Here is a 26,954-nt window from a genome sequence, read left to right as displayed (position 1 = left end):
AGCCAGCAAACACACTTGGGGCAGAGCAGCAGGTGCGCCTGGCAGGCCCCGATTACAGCCTTCGAGGGCGGGGTGACTGTCCCCTGCAGATGAAGGCGCCTCTGACTCAGCGGGCCGGCCCGCCCGCGGACCTCAGCCGAGCGCGCGCCGGACTCTCGGCGGCCCGGGAGTCTGTCGGCATCGGGGGACCCCGGGCGGGGCGGGGCCGGGCGGGAGCGGAGCCGGGGCGAGCACGGGGGCCGGGGCGAGCACGGGGGCCGGGGCGGGGCCGGGGGCGGGGCCGGCGGGCCCGGGGGCGGGGCCGGCGCGGCGCGGTCACGTGTGTACACAGGCCCGCGCGGCGTGCGCGCCGTGAGCCCCGCCGCCTGCCGGAGCCCCGAGCTGCCCGCTCCCGCGGCGACTGCGCGGCCCGCGGCCCAGCGAGCCGGTGAGTGGACGCCGAACTCGGGGTGGGGGCGGTGGGCACACTCGGGCTCGGCCCGCGCGGGGACCGGCGCGGGGACGCGGCGGCCGGGGGCCGGTTCTCCGCTCCGACTCGCGGGTCCCCTAGGCCCCGCCCGGGCGCGCTCCCCTCGCGTGGCTGCCCTCCAGCCGCGCGGCGCCCGGCCGGCCCGGCCGCTGCCCTGCGGTCATTCACCTGTCCGGGCCGCTGAGAGCCGCACGCCGCGTAGGCGGCTCGGTAGCTCCACAGGCTCCGCACATGTCCTGCGGGGAGCTGACCGCCTGTTCTGGGTCACGGTGGCTGTAACTTTCGTCCCTTTTATGATTACAAAATCTTGGAGATTTCTGGAACAGCATCTAAATGGAGATACCAAGTGTCCTAGGACACTTGATAAAAAAAACCCCCTGTGCCTGGAGGCTGCTTCAAAACTTGAGAAGGCAGTGCCCCAGCCTCAGAGCGCCCACTGACCTGGGACAAGAAACCCAACACCAAGCTAAGGGCGGCAGCACGGTGGCTGGGTTCTCTCAGCGGGGCACTGGCCCCGGCCATCTAACCGAGCTTTGGGGGACAGAGGGTGAGTCGGGACCGGACAGACTGTCCCCTCATTGCTGGATGCACACTTGCTTGGCAGCCCCAGGCCACCTGCCAACAACCAGCTCCGAATCTTGGCGGAGCAGCGGCCCCTCCTCCCCACTGTGTCTGCAGCACCTAGTGAGGCTGGCCTTGAGTCCCCAGGCGGCCAGCAGCCTGCTGGCCAGGCCTCTGCAGACACCAGAGTGTGGACACGACAGCTGACCACGCTCCTGGGCTGCTCACACATAACGGGGACCAGACACTCTGCCGTCTCAGCTGGGTCTTCACTGGGGCACCGGTCACCACCGAGAGGAGAAAGAGGCCCTAGTAATAACTATGCCCTGGGGATAGCCACATGCTCCCTGGCCTGCCGGGTGTGGCGCTCCCAACTGGAACCTCTGGTATCTCGCTAAATGGAGAAAACCTCTAGAGATAACAGGCTTTTAAAAATTACAGCTCCCATCTGGCGCATGCATACTGTGGCGAGTCATGGACAGGAAGCTGGGGCCAGGCCCTGCCCTTGACCACTGCTGTCCTGCCGCCGTGGGGCTCACAGAAATACAGAGGAGAGACGAGCCCAGCGTTAGTTCTTCACTGACTTGGGGCCCCTGGAACTCAGAAGGCCCTGGCGGGTGGGTGACAGGAGAAAGGCACCTGTGTCCACTGGGCACGAGTGGTGGGGTTTTAAGCCAGGACGTGGAGCTGCTTATCGTTGTTTAGTTGCCAAGTCGTATCCCACTCTTCGCAACCCCCTGGCTACAGCCTGCCAGGCTCCCTCTGTCCATGGGATTTCCCAGGCAGGAATCCTCGAGTGGGTATCCATTTCCTTCTCCAGATCTTTTCAACCTAGGGATCAAACCTGGGCCTCCTGCCTTGCCAGGCAGGTTCTTTACCCCTGAGCCATCAGGCGAGCCCTCAGACAGTTCAGTTCAGTCACTCAGTCGTGTCCAACTCTTTGCGACCCCATGAACTGCAGCACGCCAGGCCTCCCTGTCCATCACCATCTCCCGGAGTTCACTCAGACTCACGTCCATCGAGTCAGTGATGCCATCCAGCCATCTCATCCTCTGTTGTCCCCTTCTCCTCCTGCCCCCAATCCCTCCCAGCATCAGTCTTTTCCAGTAAGTCAACTCTTCGCGTGAGGTGGCCAAAGTACTGGAGTTTCAGCTTCAGCATCGTTAGCCCTAGAGCTGCTTGAACCTACTACATAGTGAAAGAGGGACGAACTTGCCAGGGTCCCTGCCAGCAAACGCACGAGTGATTCCAGGTGGGACGAGGCACCAGCCACTTTCCGGGGCCTGAGAGGAAGGCACTGTTTGGGGAGGCGGCAGCCACACCCTCCAGGCCCTGGGGTGTCATCCGGGAACCTCAGCAAACAACTTGCCGCCCACCAGGGCCCTGTCCTCCAGCTCTCTCAAGGCTGCAGCCTCTCCGGCGCTTGGGCAGCAGCAAGTGTCCGTGGGGTCTCACAGGTGCTGCAGAGCAGGGGGCCTCAGTGTAAGGCGTAAAAGTGAATTTTCACTCTAAAAAATGCGATGCTGTCAAGGGTCAGAGTTCAGGTCCCTCCTCCACCCCCCAGGGACCTATGGACAGAACCCCCTGCAAGTTAGCAGCAGGACAGGGTGCAAAGGACCAGGTGTCCTGTGCAGTCCCACAGGGGTCTCCTTCCTCCCACACACACGGTGGGAGGGCAGAGAGCACACAGGAGTTTCCCAGTTTTAATTAGAGCCAAGGAAGCAACTGTCATGATCAGACCAAGTGTAAGGAGCAAAACTGACTGCTGGCTCCTCCCCTGGAAAGAACCACAGGCCACGATAAGATCTGCGGCTCTGCCCCCCGTGCGCCCCCAGGGAAGAGCACACCAGTGTCGGGCTGGGCAGGGGCCCGACTGGGTGCCAGGGGAGACGGGTCTGTTCTTAGTCTGTTTTCCCCTGATGGAGAGTACTGGAAGGAGCGGTAACCTCAAAAGATTAATCGGGGGACAATAAGAGAAAAAAGCCAAGGGACTAGCGCTCCACAAGCAGAGGAGAACATGGCCCGAATCCTTCCAGGGAGAGCCTGGGGCCGGGGGCGGGCCAGGGCCCGCCGGCTGCTCCGCTGCCCGCAGCCCTTCCCCACCGGCGGGCAGCGGGCAAGCCCGTTCTCTTCCCGGGAGAACCGGAGACGCTGCCTGCTTCACGCTCACTGCTAATTCAGAACCTTAAAAAGCAACAGGCTACGAAAACCGAGCCACCCCAAGTGTATAATGAACCGTTGCTTATCGCAGTCCAGGAAGGCGCGATACCAATCGGTATGCGTAAGCGCTCTATGTTGAAAACCGATGAAAACATCAGCTTTTCCGGAGTGTCTGGCTCCTACCAGCTGGATGTTAATTGTAGCTAGAGCCTTTGCCCATTATTGCAAAAGGAAATAAACAGTCGAGTCACTTTCAAAGCATTTTGATGGCTCCAGAGCACTCAGCTGAAGCCCAGGCACAGCACACAGTGGGTCTCCAGGACCTCAGGCAGGCAGGCCGGGCCAGTGCCCACCAGGACGCCCTGCCCTGGCCTCGGGGCCCTGCGCCCACCTCCTGGTCTGAGCTCTGCCGGCCCTTCTGCCCGGTGGGTCCTCGCGCTCGCCTTGGGGAAAGGCCTTTGAGGCCGTCCCACAGGCTGCAGGACACCGGCCACGGAGCTCCCTCTTTGGGGTGCTCTGGGCAGGCAGGAACAGGCGGGGTGCTGTGGGATAAGGTGAGCGACCTTGGAGGGGAGTTAGCTGGTGCTTTGGTTGGGCAGGCTGTGTGCGCACAGGGCGACTGGGGGGCCCCTGCCCATCGTGGCCCCCGCCCGCCTCTGCTCTGCTGCACTCCCGGCCCCCCTCTTTCCATGGAGGTCACCGTGGGCTGTAGCCCTGCGTTTCGGCAAGGCTTTTCATTGCCCGTGGACATTCACTTTTGAAGGGTTAGTTTATACAGTTCTAGGCTCTTTTTTTTTAAAAAAAAAAGCCCAAGGAGAAAAGATGCTGACATCTGGCCTCAAAATACTTCCAGCAGCTAACCCAGGCGTGCGGTCCTTGCCTGCGGGGAATGAGAGAGGGGCGCCCGTAAGCAGGGCGCCATCGGGGAGGACCCGCCGGGACCCCGTGGGGCTGGGGCCCCAGCTCAGCAAGCGCGGCTCCAGAGACTCGCTGTCTGTTCCTACAGCAGCCCTGGGGGCCCAGGGCCGCTAAGCTGTGGGAGGACCTCCTGCCCCCCACCCCCGCTCCATGAGAATCTGCCCTTGGCCTGGGCCCGCTCACGAACCCTGCCCTCCCTCCCCCGTCTCCTCTCCCTGCGGCAGCTGGCAGAGTCAGGAGGCAGCACGGCAGGGCGCGTGTGTGGGAGGCGAGGACCCGCCGTTCCACGCCCAGCACCAGGGAGGGCCGCGCTCACCACCGCACTCCATCCTCCCAACGGCCTGACCAGGGACCCAAGCCAGGCAGCTGCGGGCAAGGCGCCTGGGGAGGCTGGTCCTCAGTCTGCGGCCCACGGATGGGAGCTGCCACCAGGCAGCACGCGCCCCTCCCAAGGGGCGGTCTGAGTCAGGCCAGGGGGCATGATCGAGCTGCTTCCCCAAAGAACAAGAGCATAAGAAGCAGGCGGCCCTCAGTGCAGCGGGGCTTAGACACGTGTCCTGTGGCCCAGTGTTCCCCAACGGGCACCCGGCCCGCATGCCACCCCCTCCCCGGGGCCTGCCACCAGCCCCCACCGTGTCCCCCGTCCGCATCACCAACGCGCGGGGGGTGGAGCGGCCGGGGGCTGCTTCACTGCTGCCCCGGCGCCCGGCTCAGAGTCCTGGGCGCCGAGCAGAGGCTGGCCCGTCGACTCATCTGCCCCGTGGCCCTGCCGCCTGCCAGCCCCCACTCGAGGCCGTGTGCTGCGAGGCCGTCTGCCCAGCGTGCCGGCACCCATGCAGGCACCGAGGAGGACACGTCGAGTCCTGAGAGCTCCTGCTTAGGTCCAGAGCAGAGCAGGAGACCCCTCCCTGATGCCACAGCAGCGCCGCCAGCCTGCGCGCACGTCAGGGTCCACCTGGGAGTCCGGCGCCCTCCCAGGCTGGCCGCGCTCCCCGCTCCAGCCCACCGCTGGCCCCGGGCGGGAACTGCCCTGGCCCGAGGCTGTGAAGACATCTCCACGCCCTGGAACAAGACCAGCCGGAAGTTGGCCGCGTGGCAGTCATCCGGGGCCCGGCAGGGCCACTGGCCCAGAAGCGTGATCAGAGGCGACAGGCCGAACTCTCAGAGAGGGGATGCAGGTCACCTTCAGATCAAGTTAGTCCTCTTGGGAGACACCGGATGCGGTGACCGCCGGACCCCCTCGACGACCAAGGAGCAAGCCAGGATGCTGGAGCCCACCAGCCTCCCGCCCCAGGCCACACGACCTCAGGGCTGGGCAGTCCTGCTGCCGGCGTCGCCGTGAGACCATGGCCACACGCCTGCATGTGCCAGGCGCGCCCCTGCTCCGTGGACAAAGGCTGGTTGCAGGCCTGGCTGGGCATGCCCGCCACAGAAGAGGGGCGCCCACGGGTGAGGGTCCGAGAGTGAGGGGACATGTCTCTAGCCAGACGCGCACACCTGTATGTTCCCCGGGCCTGGCAGAGGGGGCAGAAGGCAGGGGGGGGGCGCAGACCCAGCGGGCAGAGGCAGGGGTGCCGGGCAGAACCAGGCCCTGGCCAGGCTGGCAGCACCGGAGTCCCGGAGGGATCCGGGACAGGGCTGAGGGTGGGCAGGAGGTCAGGGCCCCCCAACGCCCTGTCGGATGACGGGGCCCTGGTCGGCACCTGGTGGGCGCTGCTGCCTAGGGAGGCATGGAGGAGGGCCCAGAGGTCTGGGAGGCCCCACCAAGCATAGGAGGAAGGCGGCCGCGCCAGCCGGGGTGTCTGCAGGCAGGTCTGCAGAGGCGTGTGTCCAGCAGGCGGGCAGTGGGCGGGGGTGCTTGATGGGAGGGGCAGGCGGGGCGCATTAGAGGGTGGACTGGGAGCCAGGAGGCAGTGGACAGCTCTGACCGGTGTCATCAGGACGGCCCCGGAGCAGGGTGACAGGACCAGCCTGGACGATGCTGCTGGGCTCCTGGTCCCTCCTGCCCCTGGGGCCGTCCTGACGACACCAGTCAGATTTGCAGTGGGTGACGGGCGGCCGCAGGCGGTGTCGTCAGCCCTGCTACTCAGGGACAGCGAGGGCCTGTGGGGCCAGGGGCAGGGCCCAGCGGCTGAGGGCCCACCTGGCCTTGCCTCCTGCCCCTGAGAGGCCAGGACCACAAAGCCCTGCTCGGAATCCTGGTCTCTGGCCACGGTCCAACTTCCCCTTTCTCAGGAAGGAAGGGAACAGAGAGCTGGTGACTGGAAAGGCAGCCCAGCCCAGCCCGCCAGTGTGGAGGGCGGGGGCCACCATTGTTCTCAGGGCCCCTCCTCACAGGGCCTTGGGGGAGGGGAGCCTGTTCCCAGACTCTTGCACTCCCAGAGCCCGAGCACAAAGGGAAGTGCCCCGCAGGGGCAGCACAGGGGCCTGGACACAGGGGGACACCAGCTAGAGGCCTCGAGCCTTGACCAGCTGCCCTGCAGCCGTGCGCGGTGGGCGCACACTCCCAAAGTGACCGATGCTGACGGCAAGTCTGGGGGTGCCGGGCGCAGCTGCTGCTCTGGGTCCCCAAGAGCCCATGGGCACCACCCGCCCCAGCAAGCGCCTCAGTGCCTCGTCCCTTCCATGTCGGCAGCCTGCCTCCTGCCCTCCTCACCCGCACCCCCACGCGTAACACCTGGAGGCGAGGAGCCTCTGGGAAGAACACCGGGGACAAAAAGCAAAGACTGGCTGAAAGCAAAGGAAACCGGCACCTTCAGCGCATGAGCTGCAGTGAAGGCAGCCGTGTCCTCGCCGCGGACACCGACAGGACGCGCACAGAGCTGTCTACTTTGTGGGCAGGGTTTCCAAGTTCTGTGTGTATGAGCTGCCAGGACACGGCGGCTCGGGCTGGCCGCTGAGACACGCAGACCCCTCTTGGGTCAAGCAAGCTGGCCGTGTAAGCACCTGAGCTCTTGAAAAAAGTTCTGAGCTGATTTGCTCCGCGTGACTGCCTCCCGCGGGTCTCCAGCAGGGCAGGGCCCCTGCCGGCACGTCCCCTGCTTCCCGCAGCCCAGGAGCCCATGGGGCCCTATCCACTGCCCCACCAGACATCGCAGAGGGCCACCCTTCCGTCCTCAGCCCCTCCTGGCCGAACCTGCCCTCCGGTGGATGGAGACCCCCAGGAGGAGCAGGCGCACCAGGGGACCCCCGTCGGGCCTCAGGGGAGCCCGTGGGCAGGGTGCCCTTCCCATGTGCCGGCCCTTCCCGATACAATTCTCAAGGCTCCAAAATGGCTGTGAACAGGAGGCGCAGCGGCACCCGCCTGCAGCGGAGGGGCACCCGCCTGCAGCGGAGGGGCACCCGCCTGCAGCGGAGGGGCACCCGCCTGCAGCGGAGGGGCACCCGCCTGCAGCGGAGGGGCACCCGCCTGCAGCGGAGGGGCACCCGCCTGCAGCGGAGGGGCACCCGCCTGCAGCGGAGGGGCACCCTGAGAACCAGGCGGCGGACACGCGCAGCGCCCCCCCACCCCCCGCCACACGAGTGTGCGCATGCGCCCCCGCCTCGCGGAGGAGCACGCCGCACCGGGAAACAGGCCCGCCACGAGTGGGGCCAGCGCGGAGGGAGGGGAGGGACTGAGGCCCGGGAGCCGGGCGAGGCGCTCGGGCTGGTCAGGCACCGACAGGATGCTCTGTGGACCAGCGTGCCGGCCTGCTCAGCGCGCAGGAGCCCGCCGGCATGCGGGAGGGAAACGGGCAGCGGATCGGCTAGAATAGGATGGACGCAGGCTCCGAGGACCCCTCAGGCCCGGCCCTGTCTGGGGCTCCTTCCCGCACCCTGGACCCCAGGTCTGGGAAGAGGGACCCGAGTCCCTGCAGCGACTGAGAGTAGACGCCCTCCCTGGAGGTGATGAAGCCAGAAGCCAGCAGGCAGCAGGCGCTCAGCAGTCCCGCCCCCGCCTTCGCCTTCGGCCGCTGCCTTGGCGGCTCATTAGGATACAGACGGCCCCGCCCCGCGAGGCTCCTGCCTGACCCCTCCGTGTCGGGGGCGGTGGGGGGGGGGGTCACAGGCACACACCCTGTAAGCGGGCGCCTGCTCCGTCGCGTCATTCCCCCTGTGCCCCCCACGCCAGGCTCGCTGCCGCGGCGTGGGGCCGGGCCACTTAAGGGCAGGCGGGGCCTCCCTAGCCCCTGGACCTGGGAGGCCAGGGTCTGCCCCAGAGGGTTGCTGGCCTCGCTCTGAGAGCAAGAAGCCCGGTAGGCTCAGGACGCATGGCGTGGAGGGTTCCCCCCTCCCCAGGACTCAGGCGTTGCTCAAGAAAGTCTGTCCTTCCCTCACCACCAAGGCGCCTCCACCCGCCAAGGCCCGCCCAGACCCTGCCAGGCTGGGAGGGAGGGGACCGGAAGGATGCCAGGCGCGCGTGCAGACTACCTCCCACCACCTCTGGCCCCTCCCCAGGGGTCCAGCGGTCGCTGGTTTTCAGGACAGGGGTCCCGGTGCCCTGGCACGGCACACCAGCGCTGCCCAGGCGGCGCGAGGGAGGCGGGTTGCTGGGCACAGACGGAGGTGGGGGGGAGGGGGTGTCAGGATTCCGCAGTCAGTGCAAGGGAGGGAGGATGTGCGCAGCAGGGCTGCCGCAGCCTCAGGAAGGCTGAGGTTCCCGCGAGGCGGGCTGCGGGGCCAGGCCTTGGGTCCACCCCCGGCCCCCCAGCTCTCCTGCTACAGGCCTCTCTCACGCGGCCCAGGCGCCACAAGGTGCCAGCAAGGCACCTTAAAGCTCCAGGGCTGTGGGTTTCCCGGCAAACAGGGTCAAGGAGGCCCGCGTGGCTCTCAGGGCCCTCCCAGCTTCCAGCGAGGACGCCTTCGGCCGCAGAAAACGCGCGCAGCCGCGCTTCCCGCCGGCCTCGGGGGCGGGGGCCGGGCCGTGGCCGCCAAGGCCTCACGCGCTGCTCTCCCCACAGCCCGCCATGTGGAGCTGCCCGCTCAACGGCACGGGGGGCGAGGACCCGCTGCCCTGCCTGCACCTCCAGAGGGCGCTGTCCGCGCTGTCGCTGCTCTACCTGCTGAGCGGCGTCCCCCTCGGCCTGGGCTACAACGCGCTGCTGCTGCTGGCCAACCTGCACGACCCCGGCGGCATGACCATGCCCGACGTCTACTTCGCCAACATGGCGGCGGCCGGGCTGCTGCTCTGCGCCCTGGCGCCCGCGCACCTGCTGGGCCCTGGCGCAGCCGGCGGGGCCGCCTGGGACCCGGGCAGCGAGGTGCACGTCTCGCTGCTGGTGCTGTTCAACGTGGCGGCGCTGGTGACGCTGTACTCCACGGCGCTGCTGGGCCTCGACTGCTACATCGAGCGCGCGCTCCCGCGCACCTACATGTCCAGCGTCTACAACACCCGGCACGTGTGCGGCTTCGTCTGGGGCGGCGCCCTGCTCGCCGGCTTCTCCTCCCTGCTGTTCCACATCTGCAGCCACGTGGCCGCACGGCTGGTGGAGTGCTCGCGCATGCGGGACGCGGCGGCAGACGACGCCATCACGCTGCTCGTCGGCTACCTGGTGCCCGGCCTGGCCGCGCTCTACGCGCTCGCGCTCCTGGCGCGGGTCCGCAAGGAAGACACGCCGCTCGACCGGAACGCGGGCCGCCCAGACCCCTCAGCGCACAGGCTGCTGGTGGCCACCGTGTGCGCGCAGTTCGGGCTCTGGACGCCCCACTACCTGACGCTCCTGGGGCGCACGGTCCTGGCGGCACGGGGGAAGGCACTGGACAGGCACCACGTGGGGACGCTGCTCCTCGCCAAGGACCTGTCCAAGTTCCTGGCCTTCGCCAGCAGCGCTGTGGTGCCGGTTCTGTACCGCCACCTCGACAGAAACTTTCCCGGCAAGCTGCGGCGGCTGATGAAGAAGCTGCGCCGTGGGCACCAAAGCTGCTCCCCGGACCAAGCGGGGGTGCAGTCGGTGACGGCATAGACGCTGCTCCCACCGCCGCGGGCGGGGCGGGCCGCACTGGCCGGAAGCACAAGGCGCGGTGATCAGTCCCCTGTGCCCAAGGCTCGCTCCCTCCTCTCAGGCATCCAGGAGGCGACGCTGACTCCAGCCCCTGCTCCCTCGCCCCTGGAGAGAGGCAGAACCAGGCGCAGCCGCGTGGAGTTCCCCAGGTGCCTGGTGTGAGGGGGAGCCGTGTCCTCGGCGCCCGGCTGCCCTCGGGTGTGCTTGCCTCCCACACCCCCCTTTCAGGTCCACGCCCGCGACAGCCTGCCCCCCCCCACCCCCGGCCGCAAACGAAGTAATGAAAACCTAACACCAGTATTTATACTTTGTACTGTTAAAATACTAGCCCTCCCCCCTTTCGTTTTGTTTATGAGACGTTTGGTAGGAAAGTCAGAAGGTATTAAAATGAAGGAAACGCAAACCCACTTGGGTGGCAAGCCTCTCGGCCACGGGGCAGGACGGGGCTGCAGGCTTCCTGGGACGCACAGGCGCAGCGGGAGGGGCCACATGGGGCGTCTGCGGCCGCCAGTTGTGAGCCCGGCGGCACTGGCCCCCAAAGTGTGCCCAAAGGTGAGTGTCAACAAGGCGACGGGAGGAAAATACTCAGGATTTCTAACCCCAAAGCCGACGGGCCTGCCCACAGGCAAGACGGATCTGGGCAGGCAGGCTCACGGGGCTGCAGAGCCCACCCGCCACCCTTCGCCCTCTCCTGCACCCCGCTGTCAGTGTTAGCTGTTAGGGACGCGGGGCGCCCCCCTTTCCACTCCCCACGTCTTCACGAAGACATCACAGCCCCTCACCCCAACCCTGTTCTGAGCCCGAAATGCCCTAAAAGCAAAGGCCTGCTTCTGAAGGCTGCAGTCGTGCAGGACGCCTTTCAGGCGAAAGACAAACGCGGCACAGGGCGCCGCCCGCGCCCGGCTGCTGCCGTAAACACTCGCGGTGAGCTCACTGACCACCAGCTGCCCCAGGGCCAGGCTGCTCCCCTTGGCGGCATCTGTGGGGGGACCTGCCCCACGTGGCCCCAGCCTCTTGGGAAGTGGAGCCCAGAGTGAGCGGCATGCTCTCCTACCTGCAGACTGACTTCCCTCCAGGCTGACGGCCTGCACAGAGCTACAGACACGCTGGACTCGGGGGCTGCAGTAAGCCTTGGGGGACAGAGCAGCAGGAACTGGTGGGCTCCGGGCGCTCCTGGCGGTGACGAGCACAGATGCCCACTGGCTGCTCCAGGGCCCCAGGGCCTGGTGGGAGCTCTCCTCAAATTCCCAGGGCCTCAGGCGGTGCCCCCCGCTGCCCCAGCATGTCCCCCCACAGGGGTCCCCAGACAGCAGTGGCCATGCAGAGAGGCGATGAGTGCCCTCCTCAGGGTCCCGGAGCCAGCAGAGGGAAGCGGCTCTTCCCCGCACCAGGGGCTCCTTGGAGAAGGGGAGCGCCCAGGGCCCAGATCTCTGTCCACGGCCCCCACCCCTCAGCCCAGCTGGTTTCCCCCGCACAGTGCAGGGGGCCTAAGGTCACTATTTCAGTTTCTCAGTGGCTCTGGTTGACAGCTGGCTGGTCTCGGGGGACCTCCGGGGGGAGGGTGTCGTCCGGTAGCAGCCACAGGCTTCTGTCCCGGGCCCACCTCTACTGCTGACAGAGGACGAGCCGGGGTCTCAGATGCAGCAGGCCCCGCCACTGCTGCTGCTGTGCCCTGAACCCCCCTCTGCCCCCCAACTCGAGGAGCAAGCCCACCTGCGCCTCAGCCGCTAGTACCACAACAATCTACTTTCCATGGATGTCGGCTTGATGATCTCATGCTGAACTCCGGGTCACTTCTTGCTGCCCTAGTATGTTTGATTCCTAATACCCCTGCCACAGTTGCTTAAAAATTGAATGAATTTTGAACCATTTCAATGAGATCAGGCAGGTTCGGGGCTGTATGGCCATACTAAGACTTGAGGCATTTAAGAGAATGAGCAGCTATTTGGAAAACGTCAAGGTAGACCACGAACTCTTTTTTTTTTTTAACTGTTAGTATGTATATATTCTGACTGTGCGGCATGCGGGATCTTAGTTCCCGGCCACGGGTCGAGCCCACAGCCCCTGCACTGGAGACACGGAGTCTTAACCACTGGGCCACCAGGGAAATCCCTGACTGGGGTTTCAATGATCTTATTTTTGTCAACAGACAAACTCACCCACCGTGCCATGCTTCATTACTCAGGATCCCCAGAGGTGAGTTTAGCCTTGGGTTTATTTCATGAAGGTTATAAAGCTAATTGTAAGAAACTGGGTCTCTTACCAATCGCAGCAGATGTCATCAAGAAGTCAGAGCTTCCCTGGTAGCACAGTGGGCAGGAATCCTCCTGGCAACACAGGGGACGCGGGTTCGGTCCCTGGTCCAGAACGATCCCACGTGCTGCGGAGCCCCTGAGTCCCTGGCCATAGGTACTGAGCGCCTGCTCTGCAACCGGCAAGCCGGGATTCCTGAGCCCTCGCACCGCGCCTACTGAAGCCCCACGAGAGAAGCCGCCACGACGAGGGGCCCACGCACAGCAACGGGGGGGGGGGGGTAGCCCTGCTCTCCAACGCTAGGGGAAAACCTGTGTGCAGCAGCAAAGGCCCAGCGCAGCCAAGACTCAAATAATTTTTTAAAAAAATTAAAAAAGTGAAACATTTGTTTCTTTGTAAAAAGGACCTGACAAAGGACAAACCAGAAGTCATTAAGGTGCTCAATTACACATCAAGTTCTTGAAGTTAAAATCAGGCGGGAAATGTGGGGGCCTTCTCGTTCCTAACCCCTTACATCTGCCCAGATGGCCTGAATTTACTGCAGGGGTCTTAGAAACTGGGGAAAGAACACCCACACTTTTGAAGATTAAATTACGTGATATTTATTAGCCAATTTCTGGATTCTAATGTGTTTCTTGCGGTGTGTGACATGTCAGCTAAACAGCGCACAGCCATAAGGAAGCAAGTCTTCCCCTCCTGAGTTACACTCCAGCCTTTCTGGCTACACCGTGGCTCCTCTGCTGGTCAGCGCTGACCCTGCACCACGCGGGTCTTAAGTCCGACGCGGATAAACCCCGAGCTGTCCGAGGGCCCATGGTGTGTCCACGGGGCTGGTGGTGGGTGGGTCCCACACACCCGCGGGGGCCAGGGCTCCGGGAGGCAGGGGGCCGCTCACACAGCCGTGCCCTCCGCCACCACTGCTCGTGCGGGACACAGAGCTGGGCACTTCCTTCCCGCGTGTAGGTTTCCCAGCAGTTCCATGGGGGGGGGGGACTGCCAAATCGCCCGCCCCCGCCGCCCCGAGAGCCACGAGGCAGGAAGCCGATGGAATTCGGGTTCCAAGCGGGCTAACGGGTGGCTCAGTGACCGCGGGCGCGGAGCGGGCGTGTTCACGGAGCGCCCTCCGGTGGCCGCCGCGGCCCTGCACCTGCGCGCGAGGCGCCGGCTGCCAGCTCGCGGCGCCGACTCCCGAGGAGGCCGCAGCAAATCCTGCCTTCACAAGATAGGCCCCCAGGGCGGCCGTGGAGGCGCGCCCGGCCCCCGGGCGCTGCACGGCGCGCAAATGCACGGCCCAGGTGCACCGAACCCACAGACGCGGTGCGGCGCTCAGGAGGCAGCCGGCTCCACGCGCAGGCTCTGACCCCCAGTCGCCTCACGTAACGCAGCGCACTGCCCGCTGGGCAGAGGAGCAGAGCCCGGCAGGAAGGCAACCGCGGGCGTTATCCCACCTAGGCGGGGCCTGCAGGGGCTGCGCCCTGTGCACCGCACGGCCCGCCCTGCCGCCTCCGCAGCCCCAGGGCCTGGCCCGCCGGGGGGTGCAGGGCCGCGTCGCCCCCCCGCGCCCCTCCCCCGCCCTGCCGCCGCGCAGCTGGACGGGGACACGTGCCTCACCCGGGCCCTCGGCCCCCCCAGGGGCCCGCAGTGTACACACCCGCAGGCAGCAAGGCCCTAAGAAGCCAGTTCTGCTGGCGGGCACAAAAGGGGCAAGGGGCCAGCCGAGAGCAAAGGGCCAGGCCGCCAGGTGCCCCCAACGCCAGCAGGCTGGTGGGCTCAAGGTTACACCCCCGCGTGCCGAGGCCCGTCGGAACACGCAGCCCAAGAGGGGAGGAGTCTGAGCTGGGCGGAGGCCAAAGGGCAGCGCGGCGACAAGCACTCGCCGGAGAGGGCGCCCCCCCTACAGGCAAGCAGAGGGGACGCAGAACCACCGCGACACGCGGACCGCACAGGTTCCCGCTCAGGACGGCCAGCCAAACCCGAGATAAGAGCCCACGGGAGGGGCGGTGCGTAGCTAGCGCCCCCGACGATGTCCACAGGACTCAGGGGCGCCCCCGGCCGGACGCGAGCCTCCCCCGCGCAGACTCGGGTCTGGAAGGAAGCCGGGCAGGCCCCAAGAAGCTAAAGAAAACTCAGCAAGCCGGGACGCCGCCCTCCCACGCCCCCCACTCACACCCCACACAGCCTTCTAGCCCCAGGAAGCAGTCCTGGTGAGCAGGGCCGGCTTCCTAGACCCCCTCAGGGCTATTTCTGGAGCCCCCGCAGAGAGCCACGAAGGGAACACAACATCCTCAGGGCCCGGGCTGCGGAAGCTCTCAGGGGACCGAGGCTGGACCTTGGCAGCCCTTTTGCAAGGCTGAGGGAGGGGGCCCAGAAGGCCCAGTCCTTGGCCTGAAACTGGCACCAGAATAAGCCAGGGGGCCCGTCTCCTCAGGAAACTGAGCCTCATGTGAGAGCCTCGGAGCGAGGGTTCAGGCAGGCGGGCCGGTGGACAGCCACGTGGGAAGACGCTGGTGGCTTCACATGCTGACAGCGCTCCCCTGAGAACCGGCCAGCCCGCCCTTAAAAACTCACCCAAGAAGAGGAAGCACATGTTCAGGTGGAAAACCCACCTGCAGGTTCTGATGGCAGCTCTGGCTCTGGAAAACAAACCCAGAAAGGACCCCGCAGCGCTCCAGCCAGCCGCCTGGCCACACTGCGAGTCCTGTGGGGCACATCGCCGGGCGGCCAGGACGCCGGGCATCGAAGGTGGGTCGCGCTTAAGCGCAGATGCCCTCCGACCACGGACCTCACCACGGGCACGTCCTGAAACACCAGTGACCCGGTGCCGTCGGAGACTCACAGCTCAGCATGGGGGGTCAGGCCTGCACCAGCGTGCAGCCAACTCAGTGAAAACGAAAGTCACTCCATCGTGCCGACTCTTTGTGACTCCGTGGACTACACAGTCCGTTGGATTCTCCAGGCCAGGATACTAAAGTGGGAGCTTCTCTCTCTTCCAGAGGATCTTCCCAACCCAGGAGTCAGACCGGGGTGTCCTGCATTGCAGGCGGATTCTTTTACCAGATGAGCCACAGGGAAGCCCCCTCAGCTCAGAGCAAATCTATGGAGAAAGTGGCTAAGGCGGCTGCCTGCGGGAGCGCCGAGAGCCACGCCCCTCTCCGCCTGGCTTCTCCTGGGGGGCGGGGCAGTGGAGCCCAGGCTGGTGGGGGGGGGGGAAGTGGGGGGGAGTGAGGGGGGGGAGTAAGGGAGGAGAGAGCAGGTTGGGGGGGAGTGAGCGGGGATGGGGGGAGTGAGCAGGGGGAGTAAGGGAGGAGTGAGCAGGTTGGGGGGAGTGGGGGGGAGTGAGCGGGGGTGGGGCGAGTGAGCAGGGAGAGTTTGGGAGGAGCGAGCGAGTGGGGGGGTGGGCAGTGAGCGGGTGGGAGGGGGCGCAGGGAACTGTGGGCAGTTTCCTGAAAGCATCTCAGCGTCTCCTGTTACCCTTCCAAACTCGCTCGAAGGGGAGGTCAGCCCCGCCAATGAGGTGGCTGTCACCAGTAAGGTGTGTTCGCCAGGGTCCCACTGGGAGGGGGGCTTGGAGCCCCTGGACCCACCACTCTGCACCAGGCAGTCCCCCAGTCTGGGGAATGAGGGAGCGGACACGGCACCCGGGCTGGACCCAGAGGGCCAAGGGATGGGTGGGCCCCCACCTCAGTCTGCAGGTAGCTGAGGCCATAGACTCTCACAAGCCTGAGGCCAGGAGGGAGCAGAGCGCTGCCCTGCACCCTGGAGGGGAGCGAGTGTCCCCTGCGGGCCAGCCGAACACGAGGCAGAGCACCCAGCACCCACCCTGGGGCAGGGGCTGTTCCGGCATCCACCACGCAGAGGGGAAGCCGGGGCCTGAGTTCAGGTGACCTTGGCCAGGCCAGGACACCAACTCCCGTCTGCGGACCCCACGGCCTCCCATCAGACAGCCCACCGCGCAGCGAGAAACACGATGCAGTGAAGCCGGGGCTCCTCTAGCCCGGCTCGCTGTGGGTCAGAATAAAGACAGCACGTCGACGAAAATGCACACCACGCAACGTGCACGCAGGGCGTCGGCGTCACACACGTGTGTACGGGCTCGTGCGACAGGCACACGCGAGAGCTACAGACTGCGAGCCACGGCAAACCCACGGGTGCAGAGGAGAACGAGGCCCGACGCGCGGCCTATGGCCACCACGCGCCTCTGCCCCGCCCGCCTTTCGGCCTTTGGTGGAAACAATTTCCAACTTTATTGCCGTCAATTTCCTCTGAACACACAGCAGTGTTCTCTCCCCACTTAAAAGTCTGAGGAGCCGGGACATTTACATGGAAACAGGTGATTTTCCCGCGCGGCAGCCTACGCCTGCGCCTGCGCAGTTATTTAAAGGCCTCCCTCCAGGACTCAGAGCCCCCACCCCGCAGAGAGGCCGCAGGGTCAGAATTTCTGGGTCCAAGGCGGTGACACCCTGCCCCCAAGCCACTCGCGCTCCAGCCGCCGGTCCTCAAAGGCAGAGGCCCGGGTGAGACCTGCAGGATGCTGGAAATGGACGTGCTCGAGCCCCATCCGGGAAACCTTCCGCAGACCCCTCCCCGGCGCACCCGCGGCAGGGCGGGACTCAAGGGCACTTGTCCATCTGTGCATACGTCAGCGCGGGCGGCAGGAGGTGCAGAGGATGCTGGCGGTGGAGGCCTGGGGGTCCCTGTACCCACCCTGCTCCAGTGCGACCTGGCTTGAATCTTCCCGGGACTCATCACTTCCCAGGCCTGCCCAGCCACCTCGAGAACCGGGTGGAGCCCAAAGGCCTCCCTGACTCAGGGCAGCCCGGCCCTCCCCTGCCCAGCGTGCGCGCACAGCCCTCGTCGCGTCCAGGCGCGCGCTCAGCTGTGCAGCTCTGCCCCTCGGTGCAGCGGGCCGGCCGCGCCGCGAGCACCGAGGAAGCGCCCGTTCAAGGCTGGGTGTTCACGGTTACAGACGCTCCCCACGCCTCACAGGAGGCCCGCCCGCAGAATACCGACAGGCCTGATGCCTCTCAGGCAGGGCCGGGCCCTCACACTCAGCAGCGGCAGGAGGGGAGACGCCTACCCATTCGCAGCCACAGGAACACGAGGCCTGTGGCGTGGCAGCCCCAGCTCATTCCCGATGGTGAGCCCGAAGCCCGGTTCACGGCCCTGGGTGAGCTCGGGACACACTGGGTGTCGGGATGTCGTGCTCAGGTCGCACAGGTGGGGCTGAAGGCTGCGTTCCCGCCAGGAGGGAGCGGCTGTGCGGCAGGGGCGCGGCTCGGCTATTTCGGGGCCTGAATTCGCGCTTTATTTGTGTAACTCGAGAGGAAGCTGCACTTTCTCATGACTCATTCCCTCAAGATGGCGTCTCCAGCGTTTCTAGTGCGGAAACCATCCTGTGTGCAGCTGGCCAAAATTAGGTCTAAGATCAGATCAACCCCATCCATGTTATTGGGCCATCCTTTAAAAGGCGAGCCTATCAGAAGCAGAGCTGGGAAAAACCCTGAATATCAGGTTTTTCCATAAAAAGTTCACAGTATTCTGCTGAAAATAGGTGCGTGCCTGCTAAGTTGCTCAGCCGTGTCTGACTCTTTGTGAGGCTCCTCTGTCCGTGAGATTTTCCAGGCAAGAACACTGGAGCGGGTTACCATGCCCTCCTCCAGGGGATCTTGCCGACCCAGGAATCGAACCCACATCTACCGTACTGTCAGGCGGGTTCTTCAACTTTAGCGCCACCTGGGAAGCTGCTGAAAAGGGACCTCTCCTAAAACACACCCCTGAAGGGTGTCAAGTCAGCGTCACTCTACCGCCGTGGAGCTCATCGCAGGATGCGGCAGGCAGCGCGGGGCTGGGGACCCACGCGCATCCACACTCCCGCCCGTCAGCAGCCCTCCGCTTGCGGGAAGCACGCGCCGCCCCAAGGCTCCCACTGCAGCAGTCCGCCTCATTCGTCCGTCATCCAAAGACCACTCAGACTTCAGTCGTACAGCTTCAAAAAAAACCCAAAAGGTAAAAAAAAAAAAAAAAAAAAAGACCACACACCAAGAGGAAGATATGAGATGGGTTAAAATGCAGTGTTGATGACAACTGCGGAGCTCACGCCTGGGGCCCCTCGCCCCAGACGCTGGGGCGGCTCTGGCAGCCTCTCCGCGCCGCCAGCAGGTGGAGCGCGAGCTCGGTCAGCACTGGGACGGGTCGGGCGGGAGAGCAGGGGTCGTGGCAGGAAGAGGGGTTTTCTGCAGCAGCCGCAGGGCGAGCCCTCCAGGGGCTCTGGCGGAGTCGGGTGGGTGGGGGCGGGGGTGGTGAGGCTGAGCGGGCTCCTCTCCAACAGGACGCGCTGCCCAGCCTGGAGCTCACCTGCCCCTCACTGCTCGCTGGGTCTGCATTTCTGTCTACAAATGTCGAGATTTGCAGGTTACATTCTCTATGCATAATTCACACGCTGCTGGCTAAGGAGATTTAGTGGCGAGTCGTAAAGGCAGTCTCTTGCTAAAACAAGCAGCAATATGTAAACTCCGACAAAGAATAATAGTTATTCTCTGAAAGATAAACAAGACCCACTTACAGTCCCTTCAAAGTTAAAAAGGAAAGTTTGTATCAGCAGGTGAAGAAAAGCCAGCCCAACTGCAAACTTCCAGGAAGACGGGTGGTGGGGCCCAGCTCAGTGCCGCAGGGTGAGGAGGAGACCGGCACTGAGGGGGTTACAGGCGGGCTTGCGGATGGTCGCTGCGCCTATAAAGCCTGCAGCCACCAGGGGCAGGCCTGGCCGGAGGGCGGCGGGCAGGCTGGCTGAGGGCTGGGTGCCGTGCTTCCTGCTCCTCCCCGCTCCTTGCTAGAGCCCTGCAAAGGCCGATTCCACCCCAGTCCAGAATCACTGCTGGGAGACGTTGGGAGGCTGGCTGAGCCCCACTCCCAGGGACGGGACAGGTCCGCTCAGGGCAACGCACGTCGGGTGGCCAGAGGCAGCACAGGTAAGGGGGTCCCAGGCGCCCGGATGGGCAGGGGCCAGGCAGCTGGGTTGGGCGGGCTCGCCTGGGGTGGTGAACAGCGGCCGGGCCAATGTGGACAACCCGTGCGCCCCCACTGGGACTTCAATACGGAGGCTCAGCGGGAAGGTTCTTTTGTATCACAGGACAGCAGGGATGGTGAACGGTTTTTGTCCTCTGACAGCCGGCACTTTGCTTTCTCCTTCAGTGAGGATGCCCACCAGCCTGAGATTAATTTAATATGTAGAACACATAGCTAATAGATCTCCCTGGAAAAGGAAATGGCAGCCCACTCCAGTGTTCTTGCCTGGAAAATCCCATGAACAGAAGAGTCTGGCGGGCTACAGTCCCCGGGGTCGCAAAGAGTCAGGCGCGGCTGAGCCACTCAGCACGAGAGATCTCACAAGAACGCGGCTCGTTTTCCTAGATCTGGACAAGCGGTGGCAATCTGAGACAAGACAAGGGCCCACTGTTTAACACTCGCCTTTCTATCTGAATTCGTGGCCAACTTTCATGAGCAAAGTGTGTAGCAGTTAAGACTCATGCCTGTCTTTTCTCAAGACTAGCACAGAAACAGCAGCAACGGTGGAGGATGGGAGAGCACTCGGGAAAGAAGAGGGCAGGGGAGCACTGCGGAGGCCGGGTGTGCCCCACGGCTCTGCTGGCCCTGAACTTCCGGAGATCAGCCCACAACCTCCCAAATCCCCACATTAAAAAGAGCAAAGCAAATACTCTTAAGCAGCTTTTACAAATAAATTTAAAAACAGAGGCTCTAAACATTACAGATGGGATCCAAGAAGAGTGGCATTTATCTGGTTCAAATTGGGATTACCGACCAGAGACGAATAGAGAGCACGGAGCCACCAGTAAGATCCAGTGTATCAGCCCCAGAAGCAGAGGCTACCGAGTCTTTTTAAAGTAACTGACTGGCGGGTCCTGATGTATCTCTTTGCTTTCCTTGTTTTTAACGGTGCTTTCCTGATGTATCTCTTTGCTTTCCTTGTTTTCAACGGTGCTTTCAAGCGCTTGCTCAGGAAGTGTCTGTTGCTTTGGCAACACTTTGGAAGCGATTCCCAACCATCTGCAGGTGAGGCCGGTTGCTAGGGCTCCTCGCTCCCACCCAGCTGCCTGGCCGCCTGCCCCCCACCCCAGCCCGGGATGCCCCGCTACCCCAGGCCCTGCCCAGAGGCTCAGGGAGCACATGAGCAGAGCCTGTGTCCAGCTGGGCGCTGGTGACCACCAGGGCAGGACTGGCAAAAGCAGAGGTCCGGGAGGGTTTCCCTCCCAGCCTCCTGGTCACAGCGCTTCTAGGCTGCAGGCAGCAGGAAGGAGATACTTCTGGTTTTACAATAACCGACAAAACTAAGACAAATTTTAAAATTTAGGTCCTGAAACAATGACCACTTTTTTCCATTTCATGTTATGAAAACAACTTCACGTTCAGCACCTGAACTCAGGATTGGCCAGGACCACTGGGTCCCTGTACCTGTGCAGCTGAAGAGCAAAGCCGGCTGGACCTTTGGCGTGCGCTGGGTCCACTCTTCCAGAGAGTCACCTTTCCCCTCTCAACCTCCTAAGGCTCCCCACCCCCCACCAAGACACCCTGCCCTGCTCCCTCAGAGCTGTCTCTGGCGGGCCTCAGGCCCAGGGCCCTGGAGCCTCGGGAGAACCCGGGTGTGTGATATCTGTGTGTGGCTCCCCTGCTCCAGCTCAGGGCTGGCCACCCTCCGGGCCGAGGGGACACACCGCAGCCCACCCACGCGTGTGTGCTCCCCCGCGCCGGCGCACCCTGGCGCCCGCTGACCCTCTGCTCTCGCTTCCCAGGTGCCCCAGGGTGAGGGCGTCGCCTCTGGCTGCACAGGTGCCCAGGGACCCGCTCTGGCCTCACGGTCGCCTGGCTCACTTCCAGGAGCACCACCTCTCTCTCAAGATGCGTTTCCTGCTCAGCACGAGCTTCCGGGAGCAGCGCAGCGCATCCTGAGAGGCCCGCCGGCCCCGGGGCCCCCGGCTTGACATGGAGCTGCCGACCGGCGCCTACAACGGCACTGCCGCAGGGCTGGAGCTGCCGCGCGCGCTGGCCAACGGCTCGGCGGCGCTCTCGGAGCGGCAGCAGTACGCCATCGGGCTCTTCCTCTCCTGCCTGTACGCCGTCTTCCTCTTCCCCATCGGCTTCGTGGGCAACCTGCTCATCCTGGCGGTGAACTTCCGCTTCCGGGAGAAGATGACCATCCCCGACCTGTACTTCATCAACCTAGCAGCCGCAGACCTCATCCTGGTGGCAGACTCGCTCATCGAGGTGTTCAACCTGGACGAGCAGTACTACGGCATCGCCGCGCTCTGCACCTTCATGTCGCTCTTCCTGCAGGTCAACATGTACAGCAGCGTCTTCTTCCTCACCTGGATGAGCTTCGACCGCTACCTGGCCCTGGCCAAGGCCGTGCGCTGCGGCCCGCTCCGCACCAAGCCCCGCGCGCGGCTGAGCTGCGGCCTCATCTGGCTGGCCTCCGTGTCCGCCACGCTGGTGCCCTTCACGGCCGTCCACCTGCAGCACCGCGAGGACGCGTGCTTCTGCTTCGCGGACGTGCGGGAGGTGCAGTGGCTGGAGGTCACGCTGGGCTTCGTGCTGCCCTTCGCGGTCATCGGCCTCTGCTACTCGCTCATCGTGCGCGTGCTGGTGAGCGCGCAGCGGCACCGCGGCCTGCGCCCGCGGAGGCAGAAGGCGCTGCGCATGATCCTGGCCGTGGTGCTGGTCTTCTTCGTGTGCTGGCTGCCCGAGAACGTCTTCATCAGCGTGCACCTGCTCCAGCGCGCGCCGCCCGGGGCCGCGCCCTGCCAGCGCTCCCCGCGCCACGCCCACCCGCTGGCCGGCCACGTGGTCAACCTGGCCGCCTTCTCCAACAGCTGCCTCAACCCGCTCATCTACAGCTTCCTCGGGGAGACCTTCCGCGACAAGCTGCGGCTCTACCTGGAGCAGAAAACCGGCCTGTCGGCCTTGAACCGCCTCTGCCACGCGGCCCTGAAGGCCGTGGTCCCGGACGGCGCAGAACAGGCCGAGGTGAAGCTCAGCAGCACCGTGTAGGGGCCGCGGGAGTGGACGGCGCGCCCCACGCGGCCCTGGGGCATCTGTCCGCCGGCTGCTCCCACAGAGCCGTCCCCTGCCTCCGGCACACGCTGGGCCCAGGGCAGACGCTTCTGAAGCCCCTAAGGAGAGCAGAAGGGAGGTCACTGGGATGAAGCAGCCTTGTTTCCAGGCAGATGTGCCCGCCATCTCGGGGACAGAACTCACGGCTGACTTGAGCTGGAGGCGTGGGGTGGGCTCCACGGCGGGTGTGCACCAGGCCCCCACGCCTCCCTCCACACCGGGGGGCACCTCTGTGCACAGCCTCTCTGCACCTCCTGAAGGGTGGGGCGCAGCAGGTGTGTGAAGAGCCTGCCTCTGAAACGGAGTGGACAGTGGCGACGTAGACAGAGACCCTTCTTGCTAAAATATAAGAAAGAAGACCTAACAAGTCGGGCTGTTCAGCCTTCTGTCAATAAAACTGGCGCCAATGCCTCTGACTTCTCCATCTAACTGGTTCCCTGTGGGGGAGGGGAGCACTCAGACTCAGCCGCAGGGCCGCCCCTTCCTCCCCAGAGAAACACCCATGTCAGGAGTCCAGCCCCCTGGCCAGATGGCGCTGTCTGAGCCCTGGATGCCCCCGGCACGTGGAGGGCACCCCACACACGTTGCGCACTCTGGGCACCAGGATAAGCTTCTTGGAGGGGCCTTCAGAGGGGAACGCTGGACAACGTTTAGCTGACAGGAGATGAGCCAGCTTTAGTTCTAACAGCTCTTCATGGGTGCAAACCTCCAAAAAGAGCCTTTGTCCCGAGCAAGTACCTACGTTCACCAGGCGTCTCCAGCGACTCAGGCCCCACTGAGGCTTGCTTCCCCTGTGAGCGCCCGTCTGAGCAGGTGAGCGCTCTTATCGAGCCCCCGACCCTGGCAAGTCCCCGTCGCAGGAGGAGCCCCGGGGGCGGGGTGCTCACCTGCTCTTGTCCCAGCTGGGGTCGGGGGCAGGGGCGGGGAGACAGCGTGTGAGAGAGCCAGGCCTCTCCCAGCCCCTCCAGCAAACCCAGGAGGCGCGTGGGCAGCCTCGAGCCTGAAGGGCAGGCACGGGCAGAGACCCCGCCTTCACCGGAGGGCTCTCCCCGACTGGCGCTCTTGAGCCCTTTTCGCCCAAGGGCCTGGCGCTCGCACCGCCCTCTAGAGCGCCTGACAGCGGAGGCTGATCTGGCCTTTCTGGCACGAGAGGCGCAAGATGACAGCAAGGCGCCCGACGGCTTTGCTATTTCCTGGCACCCCCGCTCGCCCAGGCAGCAAGGCTCCTCACAGCCCGCCAGGAGCCCAGGGGCGGGGAGCGGCTGGCACAAAGGCCGGCTCGGCACCCAGTGTGACCTCCCAGAGGCCTGGGGCTCTGTAACCCACCTCCCACCCAGGCCCGCACCCCTGCGGCAGGAGGGCGGCACTCACGTCAGTAGAAGCTGGGCTGTGCACCCACCCCATCGGAGGGAAAGCTGGGTACCTAAACCACCCCCTGGCTGGCCCTTTACCCCACGGGTGTGGGGGAGAAACCCTGAGACGATCCTCAACCATCAGGAATCAAGCACATTAGTGAAGCGCTGATTCATTCCCGAGGCAGAGCTGCTGCGGCAGAAGCAGACGGGAGAAGGAAGGGTGGGCGCAGAGCCATGGGGGGTGGGAACTGGGGCTGGACTTTGGCCCAGCATCTGTGGCAGCAGTGAGCACGGGGCGTGTGGTGTGCTGTGCGTGCTGGGTGTGAGCACGGGCGTGTGGTGTGCTGTGTGCTGGGTGTGAGCACGGGTGTGTGGTGTGATCTGCATGCTGGGGGTGAGCACGGGGCATGTGGTGTGATCTGCGTGCTGGGGGTGAGCGCGGGGTGTATGGTTTAGTATGCATACTGGGTGTGAGCATGAGGCATATGGTGTGGAGTGTGTGTGTTGGGGGTGAGCATGGGGCCTGTGGTGTGCTGGGTGTGAGCACAGGGCGTGTGGTGTGGTGTGCATGCTGGGGGTGAGCACGAGGCGTGTAGTGTGGTGTGCTGTGTGTGCCGGGGGTGAGCACGGGGCGTGTGGTGTGCGGTGTGCTGGGGGTGAGCACGGGGCGTGTGGTCTGGTGTGTGTGTGCTGGGTGTGGAGGGCACGTGTGCGCAGAGTGGGCACCTGAGAGGGCAGGGCAGCTGCACAGAAGCGCCTCCACTCAGGTCTCTAAGGCCTCTGAACACCGCACCAAGGACAGCGGAAGGCAGGAGGAAGGCAGAGTCGCCGGCCCAGCCCCGCTGCCCACCGAGTGCCCACCAGCCTCTGGGTCAAGGGCACGGGAGTCCCTGAGCCCACCGCACCCTGCGGCACGTTCTAAGGCCTGCACCCACCAGCAAGCACGCAGGGAAGCGCTGTGGGGCCGGGAGACGGGAGGGGGTGTCTCAAGGGAGCATGGGCACCAGCCGTCAGAGCAGGGCCCTCCCGGCACCTCGACCGCGGCGCCGAGGCTGACGCGGCTCCACACGGCTGGAGAGCCCGGGAAAGGCCCTTCCGTCCCGGGCGGTCACCGCGCCCATGGGCTCCGCCGCAGCCTCGCCAGAAACACCCGATTCAGTGCTCTCAGAGAGCCAGCTGTTTTGAGTGGGGCTGGATTTTGCCCTTGTCCAGAGGGTGGGGATCTCTTCCAGGAACAAGGGTTTTACAGGCTAAAGAAACAGCAAAAGCAGAGTGAGCCCTGCCCGCGACCCTCCGCCTCATCAGGGGGTGAAGCCACCCTGAACTTATCGCAAGAAATCAGCTGCCAGGGGGTCCCGGGAGAGTCCAGTCACCACAAGGGCGCCGTCCTCCTCTGTCCAGGGACTGGCCGTGCCACCACCCCCGCCCCAGGAGCCTCGGGCTCTCTCAGGGAGGGCATGACCAGCTGCCACAGGCAACCGGACAGGAGGTTCAGCCCTGCTTAGGATGCCTTCTCTGCAGCTGATGGGACAGTGCCAACCACCCAGAGAGGAGGAAGACCACGGCGGCCGCTGTCTCCACCCCCAGGCTTCACGCCCGCCCGCTGAACCCACTCCTCCACGGAGTCAGCAGGAGGGTCGCGTGCCCACACACACGGCTGAGGAAGTCCAGTGAGGTTGCCCAGGAGGCTGCCACCCTGCCGGACAGCCCGACAACCTCCACCTGGAGCAACACTCGCAAAAACTGCCCCTCAAAAACGGGGAAAATCGGGAAGAACGGGCCTTCCAGACCAATGTCCCGGGAAGCCTGCGGGAGGGGAGGAGAGTGGCGGAGGGGGATCCGCCAGAGTCCTGCCAGCCCAGGGCCTGGCTGCGAAACGCCCATGGGAAGCGGGAGGAGACCTCCCTGGCCGCCCAGTGGTCAAGGCTCTGTGCTCCTGATGGGGGCTGGGGGGTCACGTTCGATCCCTGTTCGGGGAACTATCACCCCGCATGCCTCGTGGCCAAAAAAACAGAAGCAGAAGCACCATTGTAACAAATCCAATAAAGACTTAAAGTGCTGCTAAGCCGCTTCAGTTGTGTCCAACTCTGTGCGACCCCATAGATGGCAGCCCACCAGGCTCCCCCATCCCTGGGATTCCCCAGGCAAGAACACTGGAGGGGGTTACCATTTCCTTCTCCAGTGCAAGAAAGTGAAAAGTGAGAGTGAAGTTGCTCAATTGTGTCTGACTCTAGTGACCCCATGGACTGCAGCCCACCAGGCTCCTCTGTCCATGGGAGTTTCCAGGCAAGAGTGCTGGAGTGGGGTGCCATTGCCTTCTCCAAAAAAATAAAGTGGTCCCCATCCAAAAAATCTTAAAAAAAAAAAAGCAGCCGGGGGCCGGGGCTGGGGAGGGAGAACCGGATGAAGATGCCAAGAGGCCCAGCGTTGCAGCCTGAGCGGCCAGGGAGCTGCTGCAGGCGGCCCGAGCCGTCCGCTCTGCTGTGAGAACCCTCTCGTTCAGGCTCTGCATTGTGGGGGCTCGGTGTCACAGCGGTTGGCCTGAACCCTGACACACCTGTCGGTAAGCCTCAGTCTATGTCCTGCGTGCTGAGCCCCGGGTCCTGGCACTGAGACATGCACCCCAGACCCAGGCACACCCATCACACACTTCCACCCCTGCCCTGCACCAGGTGGAGCCTGACTCCAGCTGCCTTGCACCACCAGGCCAGGAGGGCTGCTGGGTGGAGGTGTCCGGCTTTGGTGGCCACCATGCTCAGCCCTGAAGAACGGGCCGGGCCAGCAGAGGCTTGGGACTCAAAAGCAGAGCCAAACCCGGTGGTCACTGGGGAGCCAAGACCTCAATCCCACTTGCCTTTTAACACATGGCTTCTGAGCAAAAACTCAGTGGGTTGACACCTGGAGGCCGGGGACTGTGGACATGCAGGTGCGCCGCCCCCCCCCCCCGCCCCCGCCATGGGCACCTGGAGGCCGGGGCCTCAGGGCCGTGCAGGTGCGCCCCCCCCCTCCCCCCGCCATGGGCACCTGGAGGCAGGGGCCTCAGGGACGTGCAGGTGGGCCCCCCAATGGACACCTGGAGGCCGGGGCCTGCGGACGTGCAGGTGCGTCCTGCCGCCTCAGGTGTGCATCTGA

At 64.7% G+C, this 26,954-nt stretch overlaps 3 protein-coding genes across 12 annotated transcripts in view; 2 read left to right on the top strand and 1 right to left on the bottom strand.

Moving 5' to 3' along the window:
• Positions 1-26,954, bottom strand: part of CHLSN (cholesin) — a 64,781-nt gene that overhangs the window by 18,685 nt on the left and 19,142 nt on the right. The gene's annotated exons all lie outside the window — the stretch shown is intronic.
• On the top strand, positions 286-12,955 carry GPR146 (G protein-coupled receptor 146). The gene is made up of 2 exons (XM_069569680.1): positions 286-427; positions 9,049-12,955. Exon 2 carries the CDS (start codon positions 9,055-9,057, stop codon positions 10,048-10,050), a length of 996 nt encoding a protein of 331 aa, XP_069425781.1. The 5' UTR covers positions 286-427; positions 9,049-9,054; the 3' UTR covers positions 10,051-12,955.
• Positions 19,102-25,887, top strand: GPER1 (G protein-coupled estrogen receptor 1). The gene is made up of 3 exons (XM_069569678.1): positions 19,102-19,310; positions 21,150-23,280; positions 25,224-25,887. Exon 2 carries the CDS (start codon positions 21,340-21,342, stop codon positions 22,402-22,404), a length of 1,065 nt encoding a protein of 354 aa, XP_069425779.1. The 5' UTR covers positions 19,102-19,310; positions 21,150-21,339; the 3' UTR covers positions 22,405-23,280; positions 25,224-25,887.

Source organism: Ovis canadensis, chromosome 24, assembly GCF_042477335.2.
Source record: "Ovis canadensis isolate MfBH-ARS-UI-01 breed Bighorn chromosome 24, ARS-UI_OviCan_v2, whole genome shotgun sequence".
Classification (NCBI taxonomy): Eukaryota; Metazoa; Chordata; class Mammalia; order Artiodactyla; family Bovidae; genus Ovis; species Ovis canadensis.
The sequence above is the reverse complement of the archived record's forward strand: the minus strand, read 5'-3'. Positions and strand labels throughout refer to the sequence as shown.